The 19141-nt window shown below is 36.4% G+C and overlaps 2 protein-coding genes across 2 annotated transcripts in view; both read right to left on the reverse strand.

The window, feature by feature from the left end:
* RGS22 (regulator of G protein signaling 22) overlaps positions 1–2166 on the reverse strand; it is a 66196-nt gene extending 64030 nt beyond the window's left edge. Inside the window, exons 1-2 of the mRNA XM_069779768.1 lie at positions 2142–2166; positions 1462–1490 (exon numbers count right to left, since the gene is read on the reverse strand). Of these exons, the coding sequence (XP_069635869.1) occupies positions 1462–1490; positions 2142–2166 (54 nt within the window). The remainder of the gene's footprint in view (positions 1–1461; positions 1491–2141) is intronic.
* A 12699-nt stretch (positions 2167–14865) lies between these two features.
* On the reverse strand, positions 14866–18773 carry FBXO43 (F-box protein 43). The gene is made up of 4 exons (XM_009925523.2): positions 17293–18773; positions 16279–16381; positions 15211–15396; positions 14866–15114 (listed from the first exon to the last, which is right to left on the reverse strand). Exons 1-4 carry the CDS (start codon positions 18771–18773, stop codon positions 14866–14868), a joined length of 2019 nt encoding a protein of 672 aa, XP_009923825.2.
* Between the last annotated feature and the right edge of the window lie 368 nt (positions 18774–19141).

Genomic DNA, 19141 nt, shown 5'->3' on the forward strand with positions numbered 1-19141 from the left:
GCTGATTAATCAATAAAATTTTTATGATCTTATTAATACAAGCTTTACTACTTACTGATCTTACTGCATCTATACACAATACACTTTCCTCTGGTTTTGTGAGGGTTTTTTTGTGGTCAGTCTTAGTTTCATTAAGCATAGTTGCACTTTCATATTTGCACATTATAGATTATGAAGTTGCATATACAATACTATAGCTTAGATTTTTGTGTCAGGAAGCATTTTGTTTCATTTCTTCCTATACCATCTTTCCTGCTGCACAGTCCAAATTATGACTAGAAAAAGCTGCCTTACTATTGCAACTGGAGGTCAAGATGTGCTAAAAATTGGTCCAAAACTGCAGTTTTGCCTTCATGCAATTTGCGTACAAATAGGGCCTGATTTCTATCACTCTTTTAACATTGAAAGGAATTTTTAAATAATTTTGGCAATCGTATACAACCATTTCTTAGATATTTTGTGGAAACAAACCTAATGACTTTCTATCTGTAGTATTTGATAGCTTTCTCTATTGCTGCCATCATGAAAAAGTACAGAAACACAGAAATATTGTTAGACACCAAAGGAGAAGCTGAATGTGGGTCAAAGTGGCACCATCTTGAAAGGTTTGCATTTCACGTTGTAGCACCCACTAAAATGATAAATACCTCTCCACTCTTGAAAAATATATAATAAATGGCATCTTTAAATGTCAAAAGTTAAAGTTAATATAAAACCCCAATCCTACACAGAACTCTGACAGCTTGATGTCCATGTGTGAAGTTCACCTGGAGTCAGATATGTCTAGTCACATTAAGTAGCCTGCAGAATCAAGTTTTAATGCAATGTAAATATGCTGTTGAGAGATGTTCTCATGTACATATTTATGTATGCTAAATATCTACTATGGATATTTTTCCTCTACCTGAATTCATGTTGATTCTTTTTATGATAATAAACAGTATAAATAAGAGTATCTAGAGGCTCCCAAAAGGAACAGCAATACATTTATACATTAAAATACACAGTTACAAAGGCATCCAAAATGGGGAAGAGGCAAATGTTACCTAAGCTGCAAGATTTAAGGTGTCATTTCATTTGAGGTAATAGACAAACATATATACCTTTCAAATGAGAAGACAAACATCAGGGAAATCCTACAATGAACTATGAGCAAAGGGCAGAAAAGGTAAAGTAAGGAGGAGATTTTTAAACCTGTCAAGTTGAACCTTCCAGCTGATTGTTTCCTTCCTTCATCCTATTTAACTTTCCTTTCCATTTCTATCCTTATTCTCCCTAGTCTCCTGTTACTGAGAAAATTGTTTGACTGAGAAAATTGTAAGAAATTACTCAGTAGTCTATACTTACATGAAGGAAAGAAATGAGAAACCAGACAACAGTTTCCAAAAACATTTTTTGCTTTTTTTCCCCTCTACAGTTGCATGACAAAATGAATGATCAAGCCTTATATAGCATACTTACAAACACTTCTTCTGTTATACGTGGAGGCTCTGAAACACAAAAATGAAATATCATATGTTATCCAAGCAATGCAGTCAAGCTTGTTCAACTACAATTACTGAACAGAAACAAAAAGTAGTGAGGCATGACAACTTTCCTGGATATTCTGAAATAAAATAACTTAGCCTGAGGAAATAAAATAAACCCTAAGAACATGCAGTAATGTTGACCCACGCATAAAAATGTTGACTATCACAAGAACGATTTAAATATAATTCAAGTATTTTTTAACTAGATTATTTCTCACACATATCAGTCAACTTCTTGTCAGCTTTCCTCTGCAAAATTGATAACTAGAGGCTTGCTGGCGTTAATGAAAATACAGATTTTTATGAGACTCTCAGAGCCTTGAACAGCAAATACTACGAACCACATGATAAAATTAAAAAAATTTAATCATGGGTGTTCCCAAGTAACCAAATCTCATTCGTTCTAGGAGAATAGTCCGTCTTTTGCGATGCCATTTGAAGGGAGTAAAGTTGTCTCTTCAGATTGATGAATTTTGCTGGGCAAGTTTAACCCTCTCTGTTCAAAATCCCCCTCTTTTGTATCACTGTCTCTGTGAGACAATCACTCTGGGGTCAGACCCCCCCATCTGACACAGATTCAGTCCCTCGCCCTCTGTGGGAAGCACTACGTACCTGTGGTAAGCCTCTTCGACTGCATCCTGGATCTACATGTGTAAGGGCCGGCACCCACCCCTGCAAGCTTACGACCTCATTTGCAAAGGTGAACTCCTTGACTGCAGACCAGAAATAGAAGCTGCAGAGGTGCTGGGCCTGGCTGGGGCCTGCTGGTCTGCAGCAGGGCCGGCTGGCTCTGCTGCGTGGCTCCCAGCAAAGCGGGGTTGCTATGGCACTGCAAACAATGCACGGGATGAGCTGAGCCGTAAGCAAATACTTCCACCGCGGGTGCAAATCTCCCTGAAGCAGACTCCGATACGAGGTCCCAGAAGAGATGCCTGTGAAGTAGGAATGTGAGGATACTTGCAGCAAGAAATGAAATCGAACGCTCTTTTCTCAGCTGACCTAGGCAGCTCTTGGTCCTATCAGCTGTGCTCAGGAAGCGCCCAAAATGTACCACGAGTTTCCCATTCCCAACAAACTCTAGCATTTGTGCCCCCTTCCACAGAACAGTATGGTATCTCCAGTCATACTCTTCAGCTGTGAAAAGAAGTTTTATTTTAATTCATACATGACTTTGGGGGAGTCCGCGATCAAGTGAAAACAACAAATGCACACGCTCAGGGACTACAGCTTAAAGTCCAGGAACTGATGACTGTCAAACAAGCAGCAAATCAAGTATCAGAGGCACGGAAAATGGCTTCATCCTAGAAACACGTGGTATTTTGCGCCCTCTAGTCCAGATGTGCATTCCCACTCCTGGGGGTGCTTGCCCAAACACCACAATCATTGCTCTAATTACTAAATGCCAGAATAATACTACTTCTAATTGTCTTGGTGGAATGTAGTTAGCTGTCTGATTAGCTTTTTAGCATGGATTTTTTTTTTTTTTTTTACTTAAGGGAAGAACAACATTTCCAAAGACCTAAGAGACAAGCTGAATAATATCATAGCCAAGATACACATTTCACCCAGCAATATTTGATATACGTGAAAATCATATTCAACAGAAGCAAAGAATACAATATAAAGATTCAAATTTAAGTGAGCTACAGACAATTTAAATAGTATGATCAGTATTCTGATGAAGTATTAACTACCCTTAAGTTCTCTGTATGCAAATTCTATTCAGTAAGACATGACAAACAGTAGGTTAACACTGAACGGCATACACCTAAACACATAATTTCTTAGTGCCGTGTATCAGGATGTGTTCTATTGTGATTATGAAATATTTCAAACGGGTATACATAATGTATATGTAAGAGAAATATGCATAACAAGATAGGCCATAAAATGTAAAGTGAAACCTTTCCAACAGGTAGAAGAATTGCACTGCATTATATATGAGACTGCATTGTCTCATAACCAAACTACTTAATATGATTTCAAATATTTAAGCTAATGTTCATTCCACTCCTTTTCCCCCTGCCCCTTTTTCTTTCTATTGCAAGTTTAGACATAGTCTTTGGTGTATAACATTCTCCTAAACTTCCCTAGTTGCTTGTAATTTTTGTAGAAAAAACAACAGAAACATGATGAATGCGTCTTTTTTTTTAATTAGAAGTGGAAGCCACAAGTCAGCTTAGATAGAATTCAAGTTTGGAAACGGGTCAATAAAAAAAAATAGAAGTCCTTTTTCTCTCCTTTTGTCATCTGGTATGTTTTGGTATAAAACTCTTAGGTCTTTGTTCTCTTTGGGATGCTTCAGAGATTGCATTTTGCATTAAGCTCATCAGGAAACACATTGTACTCTCTCATGGAGAATCTATTAGCATTTGCTATCACTTTCTCATTATCTTAGTCAAAAACACACATTTAAGTCAAATATTGTATCTATGTGTTTCAGTCCTGATTTTATATTGCCTGTTAAAAGTTCACCAGCTGGTGAAGCTGAGATATAAAGATTAAGATTATTCTCCTCCTTTTCCACATTTTTTCTCTTTCCATGCTCTTCTCTTATTTTCATTTTGATTGTTATTTAGCTTAGCAGAACTGCAGAATGTTTCATAAATATAGTAAAAGCCACGATCTATCCCAAAAAGCATCTGACCTTGTAGAAAAGATGAACGGCTAGGCAGGATGGAGAATAAGTTCTAAAAAAGGTGATACCAGTAAAATTATAGACAAGAAAAAGTAAAAAGAGTTGAAGTAGGTTTCAAATTATTAGCATTTTTAGAAAATGGTAATCTAGCAGAAGGTTAGCACAGGAAGATATCTGCACAGGAAGACAAATGGGAGGAAAACATAAATTGGTCTTCTCCATCCCTGCTGGCATGTCCCTCCTTTGCTCATTACCAAAGAGCCATCTGGAGAGGTGAACTTTCAGTCAAGACTTTAATCTGTCATTATCCCTTTCCTCCACACTTCTGAGAAATTTATGCCTTCGGCCATCTACCAGGGAAGTGTCTCAAAGTATCAGCCAGGCAAATCAGATCAAAACTGCTGAGACAACTTTGCATTCAAAGAAACAAGCACATAAGCTATGCCAGCTTGCTGGCTGAACAAGTCTCCTTGTGACTTGCTCAGGTAAAGACAAGACATAAATTGGATTGCTTTATTAAATCCAAATGCACACTTGTGTTTTTAGGTGCTAAACTGTGTTTGATTCCTGGCAGTGGTCACAGTGAATTCATGAACATCCCCCTAATTAATTACTCATTCAAAAAGCAGTAAATACTATTAAAAAAAAATGCAGATAGATATCCAGAGAGATCTCCAAGGGCAGCTATGAACTAATTCCCATTGATTTTCAATAGAAATGCCCCATCTCAGATATAGGTGGGTGTTTCATCATGTGCTATCTTTAATACCTAAATATCTTTACAGAAATCCAACTTTGAACATAAGTACTCTTTCTTCTTTGCATGATTGCCACATACATTTTTGCTGATTTCAGATGCAAAAGCTATCTCATAAACTGGAAACAGGTGCTGGGAAGCCTATTTAAATATTGACTGCAGAACTGCCAAAATGGGAGTCAGATCCTGAGAGGAAAGCACAAATCGATCGTCAGATAGCTGGCCCTTAAATGCCTTAAATTTTTCTGTTGGCAAAATGGCAGAAGCTGCCTATTGTGGTGGTACAGCCTCTGTGTGTTGAATTTGATAGTTCTAGTTTACAGCTCAGTTTAATGCAATTCTGTGGCTGTCAGAAAAAGTTAATGCAGACATGCAAGGAAATTGTTATTGGGAATATAAGCCAATGAAAGAATTCTGAAAGGAGAATAAAAAAACAAACCACACCATTCCTGAAGATAGTCTAGGTGAAGAGAAAAAAGAAAGTGCTTAAAAATAACATAGGAAGGCCTAAAGAGTAAAGAGATGAGACATAGCTTTGGTCTATCAACATCAGAAGCCTTTTACTAGCAGAGGAGACTGCCAGAAGGAAGGCAAGTCCAAAGAGCTTGACCTCTACAAAAGTCTTAATTTGCATAGTCACTGGAAAATATTCCTTGACTTACCCATGTCACCAATGGCCCAAGAATTCCTGTAACAATCTTATTCTACCAGGACAAGGTAGAGGTGTTTTATTAAGTTTAAAGACTTTAAATACAGTTTGATTTCCCTTTGCTTAGTATGGGTCTCAGAAAAGATAAAGGGAATATGGAGGCATACCTGGAAAGTGAATTGGAATTTGGAAGGACCACTTAGCAATTTATAGTATACATTTGTATTCTTGCTGCCTCATACATGCCAGCTACCTACTTCATACCTGCAGTCATCTGATTCCTTCAGAAATTTGTATTAGTGTCTTAAGAAATAACTGCTAGAACTTCAGGAGAATATCATAGTATGTTTTCCAATTTTGTAAAGGACCATTAAGACTTAATTGAAAAAAAACTATTCAGAAAGATTGTGGCAGTTTGAAGAAGTATAGCAGAAATAAAGTCATCCTGTGAAGACAATATGAAAATCAAGAAAGAACTACTAGACCCACAGCTATCAAACCACATACAAGATAAAAAAAAAGGCACAGTGCATAAGTTTAGAGCAAGGCAGAGAGTGTTTTTTTGCTAGCAACCCTACTACAGTTAACGTAGCATAGTTTTCACCTGAAACATAAGATACAGATCAGAAGAAACTATGACAGTTATTTCTCACAGGCATTTCACTATCAGGGGATGTATCAGAAATTTTGGCACTGTGTACAAAAGACTGCATTGTCACTGTCTATTCTCTATTTTTCATGTAGATAAACTGGAGTCATGGTTTGTAGTACATTTTGGCTGTGCTAATTCAAGCTTTGCAAGTTTACCACCACTTCTTACTTTCAGTTGTTTAATTTCATGACAATTTTTTTTTCCTGGGGTTACTTGTAGCTTGGTTTAAGTCAGGTCAGTTCCTTGATCTTGGCTTGGCAGGTGTTCCAGCCAACTAAAGGGCCAACGCATGAGGCATACAAAGAAGCTTTAGCAGATAGGAATAACATATGCCAATAATGCCAAACACATCCTTTAACAAGATGATCTCCTGGCAGTAGGTGGCATATACCCAAGAAGAAACACTAAAGTATGTGTGTCTTTCCAGTCTTGCTATTACAATCAAACAGACGTCAACAGTCCCCAAACCCAGGGTTCCCCAGCTAAGAGCTATGTGAGATATTACTGATGCATCAAGACTGTGGATAGCACCGGTGCTGTTTGAGAGACTACATCCCACTGACCACCAGTTCCCACCTTTTTGTATTATACTGCCATGGCTGCTTGTGTAGCTGTATAATGAAGCAGAATGGGAGACTGATGCAGCTTAAAAAAAAAAAAAATCAAATCAGCAGGAAAGAAGAAAAAGATTTCAGGTACATCAGCTTCCAGAACACAACAGTGTCAACACAACAGGTGTTAAGAATGGTGTAAGAATCCATAACTAATAGGTGCTTCTTAAGATTTCAGTAATGCTTCAGAAAAGCATACGGAATTACAGCCTTCTTATTTTGTACGTATTCTACTTTCCTACCTATTGCTCTCCTGAACTCCAGAAGTACCTAGTTAAAGAATGAAGAACACATTAAGTTCCCAAATTCTCGCCCAGTCTTCATTTAACAGACTAAAACAAAAAACCAAAACAACAACAACAGAAAGCTGCCATTCTGATACTGTTTAAAATATCTTACATGGGAATACTCAGCCCCTTCCCAACTCTGAGTCTAAAAAAAAGTTAATGTTTTCCCTTTCTTGTTCACTAAAGCCATCAGAACATCAATTAAGTATGATTAAAATTGATACACTAAGATCTTTTTCCTGTGATCATTTTAAATCATGCTAGATTAAGAAGGCACTTGTAGATTACCCATACTTTGTAAAACTATATTGGATTTTATTATCAAATACATTTTCTGTAGTTGGGAAATAAAGTCCAGAGCACGCAGCTCCTGGAACTATCAGTTCTTAAATACTTCAACTGCAACACTTCCATGAGAGAATTACATTTTGTAGCCAACACCAGGCTGGCATGGAGATTGCCAGATAATCCTAGTCTATGGCTGAGAGAGGAAGTGAGCCAGCAGGCACTGTTTAGGCAAATCTATCATTCTATGATCTTGCCTGGTTACTGTAGGACCTGGCTGTGTGCCCAGCACAGCTTCACCCTGTAAAGGAGGCCCTGGAGGAGCAATGCCATCTGAATTGCTTCCCAGGATGCCACTCTTCTCTTGAAAATTTTTGTATGCAGCTCCCAGGGGTAGGAATTATGACCACCCTTGCTTTAAGCTATTCAAAATATTTTGCATTTGTAACTTTGAGTTAGTGTGTAAGGGTTAAAGCAAGAAGAAAAACAACTGAAGTTCTGCTCTGTAAGAAAAATCTTTGGTGCCCCCTTGTGATAGAATATGTTTTATCAACAGAATTTATGTATTTGAAATCGAGGACTATTTTCAGCGAGGAAAGCAGTTCAACCCTTAAGACAGTTTCACATTTAAGTTAGTTAATTGAGCAAAGCATTTCAAGAATTAGTCTGTTTTCTTGTAATCCATTCTGTGTTGTATGACATTCTCCCTGGACTACTCTAGGACAATTATTTAAACCAAAGAAAAAATCCAGAACAGGAACTTTCAACAGTGCACCAGTGAGCATTTCTGTTTGGAGCAGAAAACAGGACCTATACCTTGCCCTTCACAAAAAAAAAAAATTATGCTCCCTCTTACTATGCCTATTTGGGATACAGAACCTTGGAACAATTTCTTGACAGAAACACTTCCAACAGCAAGGCCGGAGAATAACTGCATCCCAATAATAGTTTTTGTACACCACAACAGAGTACACAATGTGAAATGGATAAAGGAAAACTGAACCTGAAATTCCAATATTTCATGGGAGTGCTTCTTTTGTACAAAATTTTTCCAAAGACAGGAGAATGTTCTCAACACAACCAAAATTCATGTTTAAAAGCCAAAGATGGTGCTCCTGCCAGAATCTGTGTAACATCTAATCTATTGAAACACGCACCAGGAAAATGTGATAGATTCATACCAGAGGAAAACTTTATTTTGTATCCCAATGGTCTACGTATAGGCTAGGTACTGGAGCTACTGAGTCCTGGCAGAACAAAGCCCTTCCAGGAGTTGTGTTCTTCAGGCCCTAAATAATATATTACATGCAATTCAGTATTTAGGGAACTTAAGTGTCTGCTTAGTGAACATGAGATAGGAGTTCTCCATTTAGGCAACAGCAGCACTTTAGGGTGATAATTAACATTTTTGCTAAAGTGGAAGACCACTGCACAACTGCTGACTAATTCTGCAGTAACCTTGCAGCTCCAGATGGTAACTTTCAGCAAGTGTTACCATGTTTGTCTAAGGTACTATTGCTTCCCAGCTAGCTGTCTTTCTTTTGCCAGAAGTTACTATCCTTCTACCGCTTCAGCTGGTTCTAGCCATGACACAATGTCTAAGTTTAAACAGCTTACAGAAATAGGTTTTTCACTATGATTCAGGACTGAAAAGCAGCAGCTGAAATACAGGCACAGTTCCACATCCCATTTGCCAGAGATTGAAGGTACCTACAGAGTTAAGACATAACAACCCATGCAGAACTGTTTTCAGAATGAGTTTTAGAGCGCAGAGGGGAAAAAATTAGAAAGGCTTTTAAAACATGAACTCCAGTCTCCAAGTCAGAGATCTAGTTTTATATGAAGCTTCTAGTATTCAACAGCGTTTGAGTTCATTCAGAACACCATGCCATCCATATTTTCAGCTGAAGAGTTAGTTTCTATACTACTCATCCATTAGCACCAAGCTCAATAAGGCCTTACTAGCATTTAGGCTTTCGACGAGCTTGGGCGGATTCTAACACTGTACAGAGGCTTGTCAAAGTTAAGAGGAAAAGCAATGTGTTAAGTCTTTTTGTAATGAGAATTTCAACTAATCAGAGCTCAGAAAGTCAGATGGTAAAAGCAAGCTTTGTTTTTGTTTAGCTAAATAAACACATCATTCCCAAGAAGCAGTCAGATTTTGTTGGGGCATCTGACAAGTGATAACAGAATCTACTAGATGTTTTGCATCAAAAAATCCTACAAGATTCACTACAGACAAAGAATTTGCACTTATAAAATTATAATATAATCACACCAAATACTAAATCACCACAAGACTGAAGTAGAGAAAGAGAAAAGCCTGAAGCTCAGCAGTACAAAGTACAAGGTTACACACTTAAGATTCAGTAAGAATTTAAGGAAAAAAAATGGGATTTTTTCAAAATTTGTGAGAGAAGAATGTGGGAGTACTACACCTAGTGACTAAACTGTGAGTGTGCAGAAGATATGTAAAAGAAATGCTAATCTTAGTATGCATTGGTCAAAGTATTTCTGGTAGAGAAAGAAAGGCCTAATATTATTCCAGGTCTTGACAAGGTTTTATCTGAAATACTGGTTGCATTGATTCAAAGAATAGATTCCAATGGAAACAGTGGAGTTGTTAAGACAATCCAAGAAACAGAGGTTGTATCTAAGAGATGAGACCAAGTTCAGAGGTTTTCTGTCAATGAAAAAGAGCAGGGGGGTATTTATAATACACCATCATAACATCAGGGGAAAAAAAGTCTAAGGGGAGAGACAGATGTCTAGAATAGCTGTTTTAATAGCAATGCTAAAACAAAAAGGCAACTGGTTAAGTGAATAGTAGAGCAATCTGGAATAGATCTCCAACATAAAGATCATAAGACAGTATTCTATCCAGTTTTAAGACAGAACTTCATGACTTGACAAGAGCTTGGCAGTAGACTCCAGGAGTCTCTTTCTAATGACACTGCTGTATTTCTTCATGTGCCTATGAAAACAGAAAGAAAAGGAATTACTTCTTGTATTAGAACTAACCTACATGGCCTAAATTGCTTAAGGTATTAATGAATAGCCAATATATGGGATAGGAAAATAATCTGACAGACTTTGATGAGCTCCTTAATTTAACAAACAAAATTTTAAAATAATTTTTAGCTAGTTAGTGATAGAACATGCTAACATTCTCTATCTTATAAACAATTCAAAAGATTTATAACAATTTTTTGCCTAAGCTCTTCCCTACTTGTCACCAAGAAAAGAATGATCAGAGACTTAAGTAAATTCAATTTCCTTCTCACGAACCACTTGAGGTTTATGGTTGCTGCTCCAGAAAAAAGATTTATGAAGTATGATTCTTGCAGCAACATCTGTCAGCAGCAAAAGGTTACTTCTAAGAAGTCTATTTTAGAATTTAAACCCACAGCTCTGCCTCAAGCCATCACCTCCAGACAGCTAAACACATTCCCTGCATATCCTTTGTAGGCAACATCACTCCTCCTACTATAGGTCATGCCTGTCTGAAGGGAAATGAGGATTGCAAAAATAAGGTTTTCAGCAGCAAATAAACCCAATATTATCTTGAACATTAATTTTAATCTCATTATCCCCATCTTCCACAGTGACAGACAATTCACTCCTCCCTTTCCAACAATCTGTTGTCAATTGTAAGGAAAATTCTTGAGTTGGAGAATAATCATGGGCAGGATTATTTTAGGAAACTCTTGACCATTGTCATTTCTACCCAAGGACCACTTCTGCATCCTTCTTCTCTGCCCTAGCTAGAAGTGTTAGTACCTGACCTCATCTCTCTGAGAATTAATTCAGCCCAGTAGAAAAAGAAAGATGCTGGACATGAATCTCTAGACTCCTTGACACTCACGGATTGTTTTTTTGTTTGGGTTTTTGTGTTTTGTTTGGGGGTGGGGAAGTGGGGTTGGTTTGTTGGGGGGGTGGCTGGGGGAGGGGGGTTTTTTTGTTTGTTTTGGGTTTGGTTTTGGGGTTTTTTTGTGGTTTTTGTTTTACAAAGTAGGAGCCTATTTTTCCTTTGCTCTTTTGTTCAAGCCCAGACTTGTATAACTTAGTGGTATCTGATAGAGACTAATCGAGTGATACAGTATACAGAAAAAAGCATACTAACAGGGACTCAAAAAAAAGTTACTTCCACTCTCCTGCCCTGAAGACTTCATCTCTGTCAATAAAGCAATCATGAAAGAATTTTGATTCCTTTCATGCAAACTATTAGAGGCTATTTGATAACTATAACATACATTGTGTTCATCCTTTACCCACACTAAGTATATCACTATTTTATTTCTCCCTTATGTCAAGGCATAAAGCTAATTTTATTTAAAAAGAAAAAAAAAATCACTGTCATAGAAAGGAGCATTACCCATAGATGAGAAGTCTGGCTTTCTCACTTGCCCCCATCTCTGGTATAGCAGCAGACAACAGCAGAGAACTCATTTCACCGGAATACCAGAGCATAGTTACATTTGTGATAGACCTAACTGAACAAGAGACATTTGATTCAAGAAAATATTTTTGTGAGACAGATTTAAGAGGAAGAAAAAAAAAGTTTTAAACATGCCAAAACAGGGGGATTGGGGGGGGGGGATGTTTAACATTGTGAAATAGGATTCAAATATTTTTTTCTTTTCAAGCTACTCCTTGTTGAATGGACACTGTAGATGTCAAAGATACTACCTTTAAAAACAAGTAACACCTATACCAAAACCATCTTACCACCCCTGTTCTCCCCAGATTATTCAGATTTTAGCAAAAGCAAACTCTTTGGATAAGGTCACACAACTCATACCAGAATTTTTTCCTCAAACTGAAAAGATACTTAACAACTGTTTCTTAAACTCAGTTCCCATACGGCTTTCCATCCAAAGGTGCACATGTTTCAGAAATACTTCCAGAACGATTGCTAAAATTTTCAAAGCAAGGCTTGTACCTCATATTTCTGGACTGGACTGCAATACCACACATCAGAAAGAGAGCTAAATACTCTCACTGTCTGTCATAACTCTCCCATCAGTTTCAAGGGTGCATTTAAAGCTTCATTCTTTTTTCCCCCCTCTTTTTTTTTTTTAGATGCATAAAGTACATTGGTATTTAGCAAAGGTAAAATGCAGTGATGCCAATAGCAGTCTGATATGCTATGACATGCCTGTACTTATTCTGCGTTGCAGTTACTACTATCCCCTATTTCATTTGATAGCTCAATGACAAGAAACAAAACTAATCCAAATTGTTATAAGCTGTATGCATTCAGATTCTTGTGTAATGTAACTTCCTGCCTAGAAAGTTGTTGTTCATCATGTCAGTTTAACCTCTAATAGAAACTATTAAACATTTCTGAAAATGTATAGTTACTTACTTTATACCTAAGGACAAAAGAACCAATCCAATAGTGCTCTGAAGTAAATTAACTTTTAAGTAGACCTTGAACACTTAAAGTTCCAAACAATTAAGGAAATGCAAATATTAAACAAATCAAATAATTTAGCAGTTTTCCCCGCTTGCAGTCTTCTCCGCTGTAATGAATGCCATTCTTCCTAAACCAAAACTATATACATACATACCTCTATATTCCCTAGCTTGCCCCAAAATCCTTCCCTTCAATTGTTCCCTCAGAATAGATTCTATATAAACTCCTCTTTCAGTCTTCCAGTTCAAGTGCTACCAGTCTAACCCTAGACAAGAATAATGCAAAGCCTTAGCAAATAGAAATAAGTATGGAATAAAAGTGTTGATAATTTTATTAATCCAATAAACATGATTTTCTAGCAGATATATTGCCTTGATCCCTTCTTTAATGACAGCATGTTTGGTTAATAGGGTTAATACTAAAACTTCTATGGCATTTTACTAACCGTGTTGTTCCTCTTCCTTCCAAATGCCATGTGGAGCTACTATCCCAGAAATCAAGTATGCTAAAAGTAGTAACCAAATTGCAAATCACAACAGTTAGAGATGAGAAATAGGAAGTGATGTTTCTAGAACACCCTGAAGTGAATTATCCTGGTCCATTTATCTTAAACATCCACAGACTGTGTGGAAAGAAAGAAAGAAAAAAAAAAGAAAAGAAAAAAAATCTCAGAAGTTACTTGTAATTTTCAGACAATAAAGGGATATGTGAATAAATATTAGTAGAGGCAAATACACCGCTTATTGCTTAGTTGAAAGCTCTTATTTTTTTATCAGACAACTTTTTAAATAGCTCAGTGATAAGGCTTACCTACAAATACACACAGTAAAAATATAACATCACAAATGTAACACATAGGACAAAATCAGAGGGAGAGTGGGGAAAAAACACCAGCTGACTACAAGTGTTCTCCAAGATGCTTGCGACAAATGAACTCCTTGAAAGAACAAGTAGGACAATATCAATTGGAGAAGTAATTGAAGTTCATAGAGCAAGTACCATGTCCACTTCTGTTGCTTGTATTTCAAGCTATTTACAACTGCTCGGATTTTTTTAAAACAAACAAACAAAACCAAACCCACACCAAACCACAAAAATCATTTGAGGTCTGAGAAGCAGACTGAGTTCTTTTTCTGTAAAGGATCAGCATATTTAGTTCAAGAGCAAAATCAGTGAATTCCCTTAATAAAATCTACAGATAGAGAAAGGATGATTTCTAGCAGTAGATAATCTTTTAATTCAAGCAGAAATACGAAGATGATCCAGTATCTGAGAGCTGAAGTAAAGTCAGACTAAGTATAAAGGTAAGTTCACGACAACAAGGGTAATGCAACAGCATATTTAGATATGTAAATATATACTCTATCACCTGAAGTTTTCAAGGAAAGACAAAAACTCTGTAAAAAACAGTACAATAGAATATCCACACAGCATCAGCTTGGTTTAGAAATTACTATTCTATTGACTTGTATTACAGAGGCTAAGAGAACAACAAAATAATTATTCTGATATAAAATTCAGACAACTACTATATTGCTTTTGAGTTATCATCATTTATATAGGTAGAAGTATTTTTTGCATATGTACCTAGTGCCCCACTTTAAGATATTTTTAAAACATTTAGTGTAACTTAAAATGAACAATAAATCACATTAAAAAGATTTTCTAAAAAAATAATTTTCTTTAATTTGTCATTAAGACAAGAATCACATTTTTAAACATCTACAATGTGCTGTAAGGTAGATATTGAAGACTACATTTAAGATACTTTATTAAAAAATTAAGATGTTAGTAAGTGCCTAGCTACTACACAACAGGTAAAACAAGACAAAATGTTTCAAAATGTTCACTTTTTTCAAAAACAAAAATATACTAAATTGATTAAGATGGATACATGAGAAGTTATCTTGATAAGTCAGCAAAACCACATTGAATGAGACTTTCAAAATGTGTATATTTAGGAAGAACATGAACAAGATTAGGAATGTAGGAGAAGGGGAAAGGGAGTTAAATGTAAGGACTTAGATGCCTTACAAATTCAGAGTCTTTTTAAATTTCTTTTGCTCTGGGCACTTCCTGGAGGAGCATCTTTTTTGTTCTTCCGTTTTGCAGATAAACTATTACATTCTTTTGACCCATGGAAAGCATGCAGACATAAAATACAGAACTCAAATGCACATGCCTCTCTGCTACATAGTCCCCGTTTCTTTACCAATTGATATTTAGCAGGATATTGACATCTTGGACAGGGTTTTAGAGCTTCATCAGTGAACAGAGTTTTAGCAACCTGTTGCAAGAGGAGGGAGAGAAGAGCTACTTAGTTCTTATAAATGAAAGTTTTCTTTTCTAAAAACTGAAAGTGAAGAGTTTCTTAGCTACCTACTTTTATGTATTCTTCCTGTCTACTAGTTGAATGGGGAACAGAACTGCATCTCCTGGGTGTAAGTTCAGTGTATGAAGGTGGTGTCTGTACTACAGGAGTTCTGGCTTGAGCTTGAACAGGCCTTAGAGCAGATCTATTGAGAACATTAAGTCTCGTAGCAGCATCTTCAGCTTTCAAAAAATACACCTGTTGAATTTTACAATTATAAAGAAAAGAAAAAAAAGACAAAAGAAAGCTAATTAGGGTTTTGTTTCATTTGGGATTTACAGCTGGTTTTTGCTTTTTTTGTTTTGTTTTCCCTCTGCAACAACACATTAGAAAAGGAAATTATGTATAGTGCATGTATTTCCCATTAAATCTTTATATTTAGCAAGGGAACAAGAGACAGGAAGCATTAAAAACAAAGTCCCATAAGCAGGGTAAAAAGCCAACTGTCATTTAGAACTCTCTACTGGTCTTCATGTTTCTGAATTAGGACACATCTAAATAGCAAGCATGGAAATAACAAACATAAGTTTTGTCACAATTAAAGCAAGGTTACACTGAAGTGTGTGTGTATATACACACGTGGAGGATTGGAAAAAATATACTGCCACTAATATGCTTACTTTTCTAGATACCCCTTAAACTTCTATATGTCCTTCTGATGTTCACAAGTACACCACGAAGGAGCTTAGCCACAAGCAGTCCTGAAAATAATCAGGAAATAGAGAACTGCAGACCAGAGTGAAATGGAAAATGAGGAACAGTATGGCACAAACGTATGAAGAGGGTTTTAAATCTAAAGCCAGAATCAGCTGAGGAAGAGATCTTACAGGATTCTCAAGACAGGGCGGGGGGGGGAGGGGGGAAGAAAGAGTCTCACATGGTTGAAAGACTAGTACTCAAACTGTGGACAGTTGAAAAGCAATAAAAGCTATTACATTCTCCTGTTAGAATCCTTCACATACTCATGTTGGAACTCTCTCGTAAAGCTACAGAAAGGTAGCTGATAAAGATGTTTCCTCTTCCCTCTGACATGTCTTCTTTCACACTTGAAAAAAATATTACCTTTGAGACGAACCTTACCCCAGCTTCTTCTTTCAGGTGTTTTATGTACAAATTCCTCCTCTTATCTGCACTTTTGTCTTGTACAATGATTTCACGCCAGTTTTTGCTTACTTTCCAAATGCTGTAACAAATGAATGAAAAAAAATTATCCACTTTCACATTTTTACCAAGTAGTACAGAAGTCACAATAGTAAGACTACCTTTTAAAGATTTTTGCATGATTTCATATACTATTGGTCATTTTACAGACTACTGCTATATACTAGTTCACTGCATTGTTATGAAACACGGATCTCATGTACTCTTACGCACCACTGTATAGAGTAATAGAAGTCGAGAACTGCAATATAAATAACACAGCATAACTTTGACTTACAAAATTAAATAAGTTTCTTCCTTCCACATAAGCCACTTACCAAATTTGTTTCTAAAGTCACATTTTTGTGTTAAATGTTCTGAAAACACCCATGCTCCTATACATCCACCTATTCTCCCATTCCCTTTGTAACTAATAACACACACAGCACTCTTGGTTTCTTTGAAAAAAAGTGACAGTTTCTATTGATTAAAAATTATCTAGAACACTATTCATGAAGCATAATTCTTTGAGCATCTTTGTGCTTAGAAATAACTGAGGAAATACACAAGAAAAAAATTCTAGAAAATATGTTTTGAGTACTATGCATTATTGGAGAACTTATAATGAGAAAAAATTATTTTCTAGGCTTAAAGAAATTTTTGATATATTTTAAAATTTACAAGTACTGTGATTTTGTTTTAAGTTTACTAATTCCCATGTTTGGCTTTTTATTTGTTTGTTTTGTTTTTATTGCCCCATACAATATATTTTAGAACTACACAGAAAGAGCCACTTGGTTAATGGTGACAAAACCTTTTTATTTCCTCAGAAACAAACAAATTCTGTTGACAACACCCACTATTCCAGAAGTTATTCTAATTTATTTGCAGAAACACATATTTTCCCTTTTCTGGGGGAAGAAAAACAAAAAAAAAAAAAGCAGCAGCACTTACCTGCATAAACTTTCCACTGTCAAAGCATCTAAAACTATAGCAAGAACATGTTTTAAATTTCTGTATTTTAATTCTGTTAAAATATCTAATTTTTCAAGGCCCATTTTCTTGCCAATAAGTCCAGCAAGAACATGTTCTAATGCAAATATTTCTGTTCCGTCAACATTCTCTGATATTTGATTTTGGTCTGATCTTTTTCTTTGCAAGCAAATTTCATGAACTATTCTCAGAGCTGGAGTTCTTGAGAGATCTCCGTGACTTACAACTAGGTTTCCATCAGGCTTTTCTTCTAAAACTAATGCATGGTCTTCACTGACAAAGTTTATTTCTTCTGTTAACGTACATGCAGAAGTAGAGGGACTGCCATGATGATCTTCTGTTTCTGACTGTGAGCCCTGTTCCCGAAGAGTGGATAACCTTCTAACTCGTTCAAGTTTTCTTGCCTTTCTTTTACTATCCAGAATTTTGGAACCTTCTTTATGTTTTTGTAAGAACTCTTGGAAACATCCCTCATGATCAGACAATGAGTCTCCTGATTTGTCCAAAGGAAGTGAATTGTATCCACTATCCTCAGGTGTTGAAAGATTTGGGTAACTTGCCAGCTTAACAGGGGGAGATTTTATATCACATAGTTCAAAATTAAAGTTCTCTACAAGACTGTTGACAGAAGTCAGGAACTTACCCTCATTGGCCTCAGGCAAGACATTGTAAGTAGGAGTCCTAAGCAACCCATCACTAACGCTCATAAGAACACTTTCATTGAATTCATTAATGTTATTAACAATAACATCCTTACACTGAATTGGAGATAAACATTCTGGTTCTGGCAATAAAGGGTCCTTACATTTGGACTCATCTAGCGTAGAAGTCCTTTGTTGTGAAAAGGAAAGTCTCCGTTTGGGGCCATCAGGATTAGAGTCCTCAGTTTTTGAAGTGCTAGTTGTCAGAGGTTTGTAACTTTTATCTTTTGGAGAATCTGAAGCAGTTTGTGAAAGTTTTTCTTCAGAGCTCAAAACACAAGGGAATATTTTTTTCCTGCTGCTTCCTGAAGAACTAGCTTGTCTTTCACAGCATCCTACAGTTGTGCCAGCTGGAACAGTCTTAGATAAAAGCAGCCTCCTGCGTAGTGATGAGCCTTTTCTACTCACTTTAGGAGTTTCAAAAAACCCTGCACTTCTATTTGCTTCTCTTCTTTCTGATAATGAGATAGAATTCATTTCATTTTCAATAGATGATGACACAGGAAAGAGGGCATTTGGATGAATGTGCTCAGAATGCTCTTGTAGCAATGATAAACTTGTTACATTCAGTGCTTCTTTATGTTCTACATCAGGATCTTTTACTGACTCATTGCATCTGCTGTCCAGAAATACTGAAGTGCAACATGTGTCTTTAAAATTGGAGCATTTAAAATTGCTGCTAGGTGATGTTAATCTATTTCGTTTAAGAATATTGAACATTACTGAATGACTGTCTGACATCTTCTGCTTGGCACTTTGACTTTGTAAGTGAAGATACCAGTGTTATTTCTGAAACAAACAATAAAAGTAGTCACCAAAACACTCTCAGATTAGTCAGAAAGCCTTGTGTAAGTCTATCAAGTTAGCAGCCATGACAAAAGTATTTCCATTAGTCTTAGTAGAAACAGTGCTTATACATGAACACAAAGATAAATTACAATCAAGTAGATGGTTAGAATGAGTGATTAAAATGCATAGCATACCATGAGGCAAATTAAAACATACATCCAGTTAGCTAACTGATCTGTCAATCGTCATCCAAGGAAAAGCTTCAAATAAGCAACACAGCAACTAGAGTCTCATTTGTGCTGAAATTGGTGACAAAACTC

Source organism: Haliaeetus albicilla, chromosome 3 (genome assembly GCF_947461875.1).
Source record: "Haliaeetus albicilla chromosome 3, bHalAlb1.1, whole genome shotgun sequence".
Lineage (NCBI taxonomy): Eukaryota > Metazoa > Chordata > Aves > Accipitriformes > Accipitridae > Haliaeetus > Haliaeetus albicilla.

What these genes read in the sequence shown, in the direction of transcription:
- FBXO43 (XM_009925523.2), bottom strand. Translation starts at nt 18,773, where the DNA reads ATGTCAGACAGTCATTCAGTAATGTTCAATATTCTTAAACGAAATAGA. An exon ending in ACAGTGGAAAGTTTATGCAG is followed by an intron (nt 16,382 to 17,292) that starts GTAAGTGCTGCT and finishes CATTTGTTACAG; the next exon opens with CATTTGGAAAGTAAGCAAAA. An exon ending in ACCTGAAAGAAGAAGCTGGG is followed by an intron (nt 15,397 to 16,278) that starts GTAAGGTTCGTC and finishes AAAATTCAACAG; the next exon opens with GTGTATTTTTTGAAAGCTGA.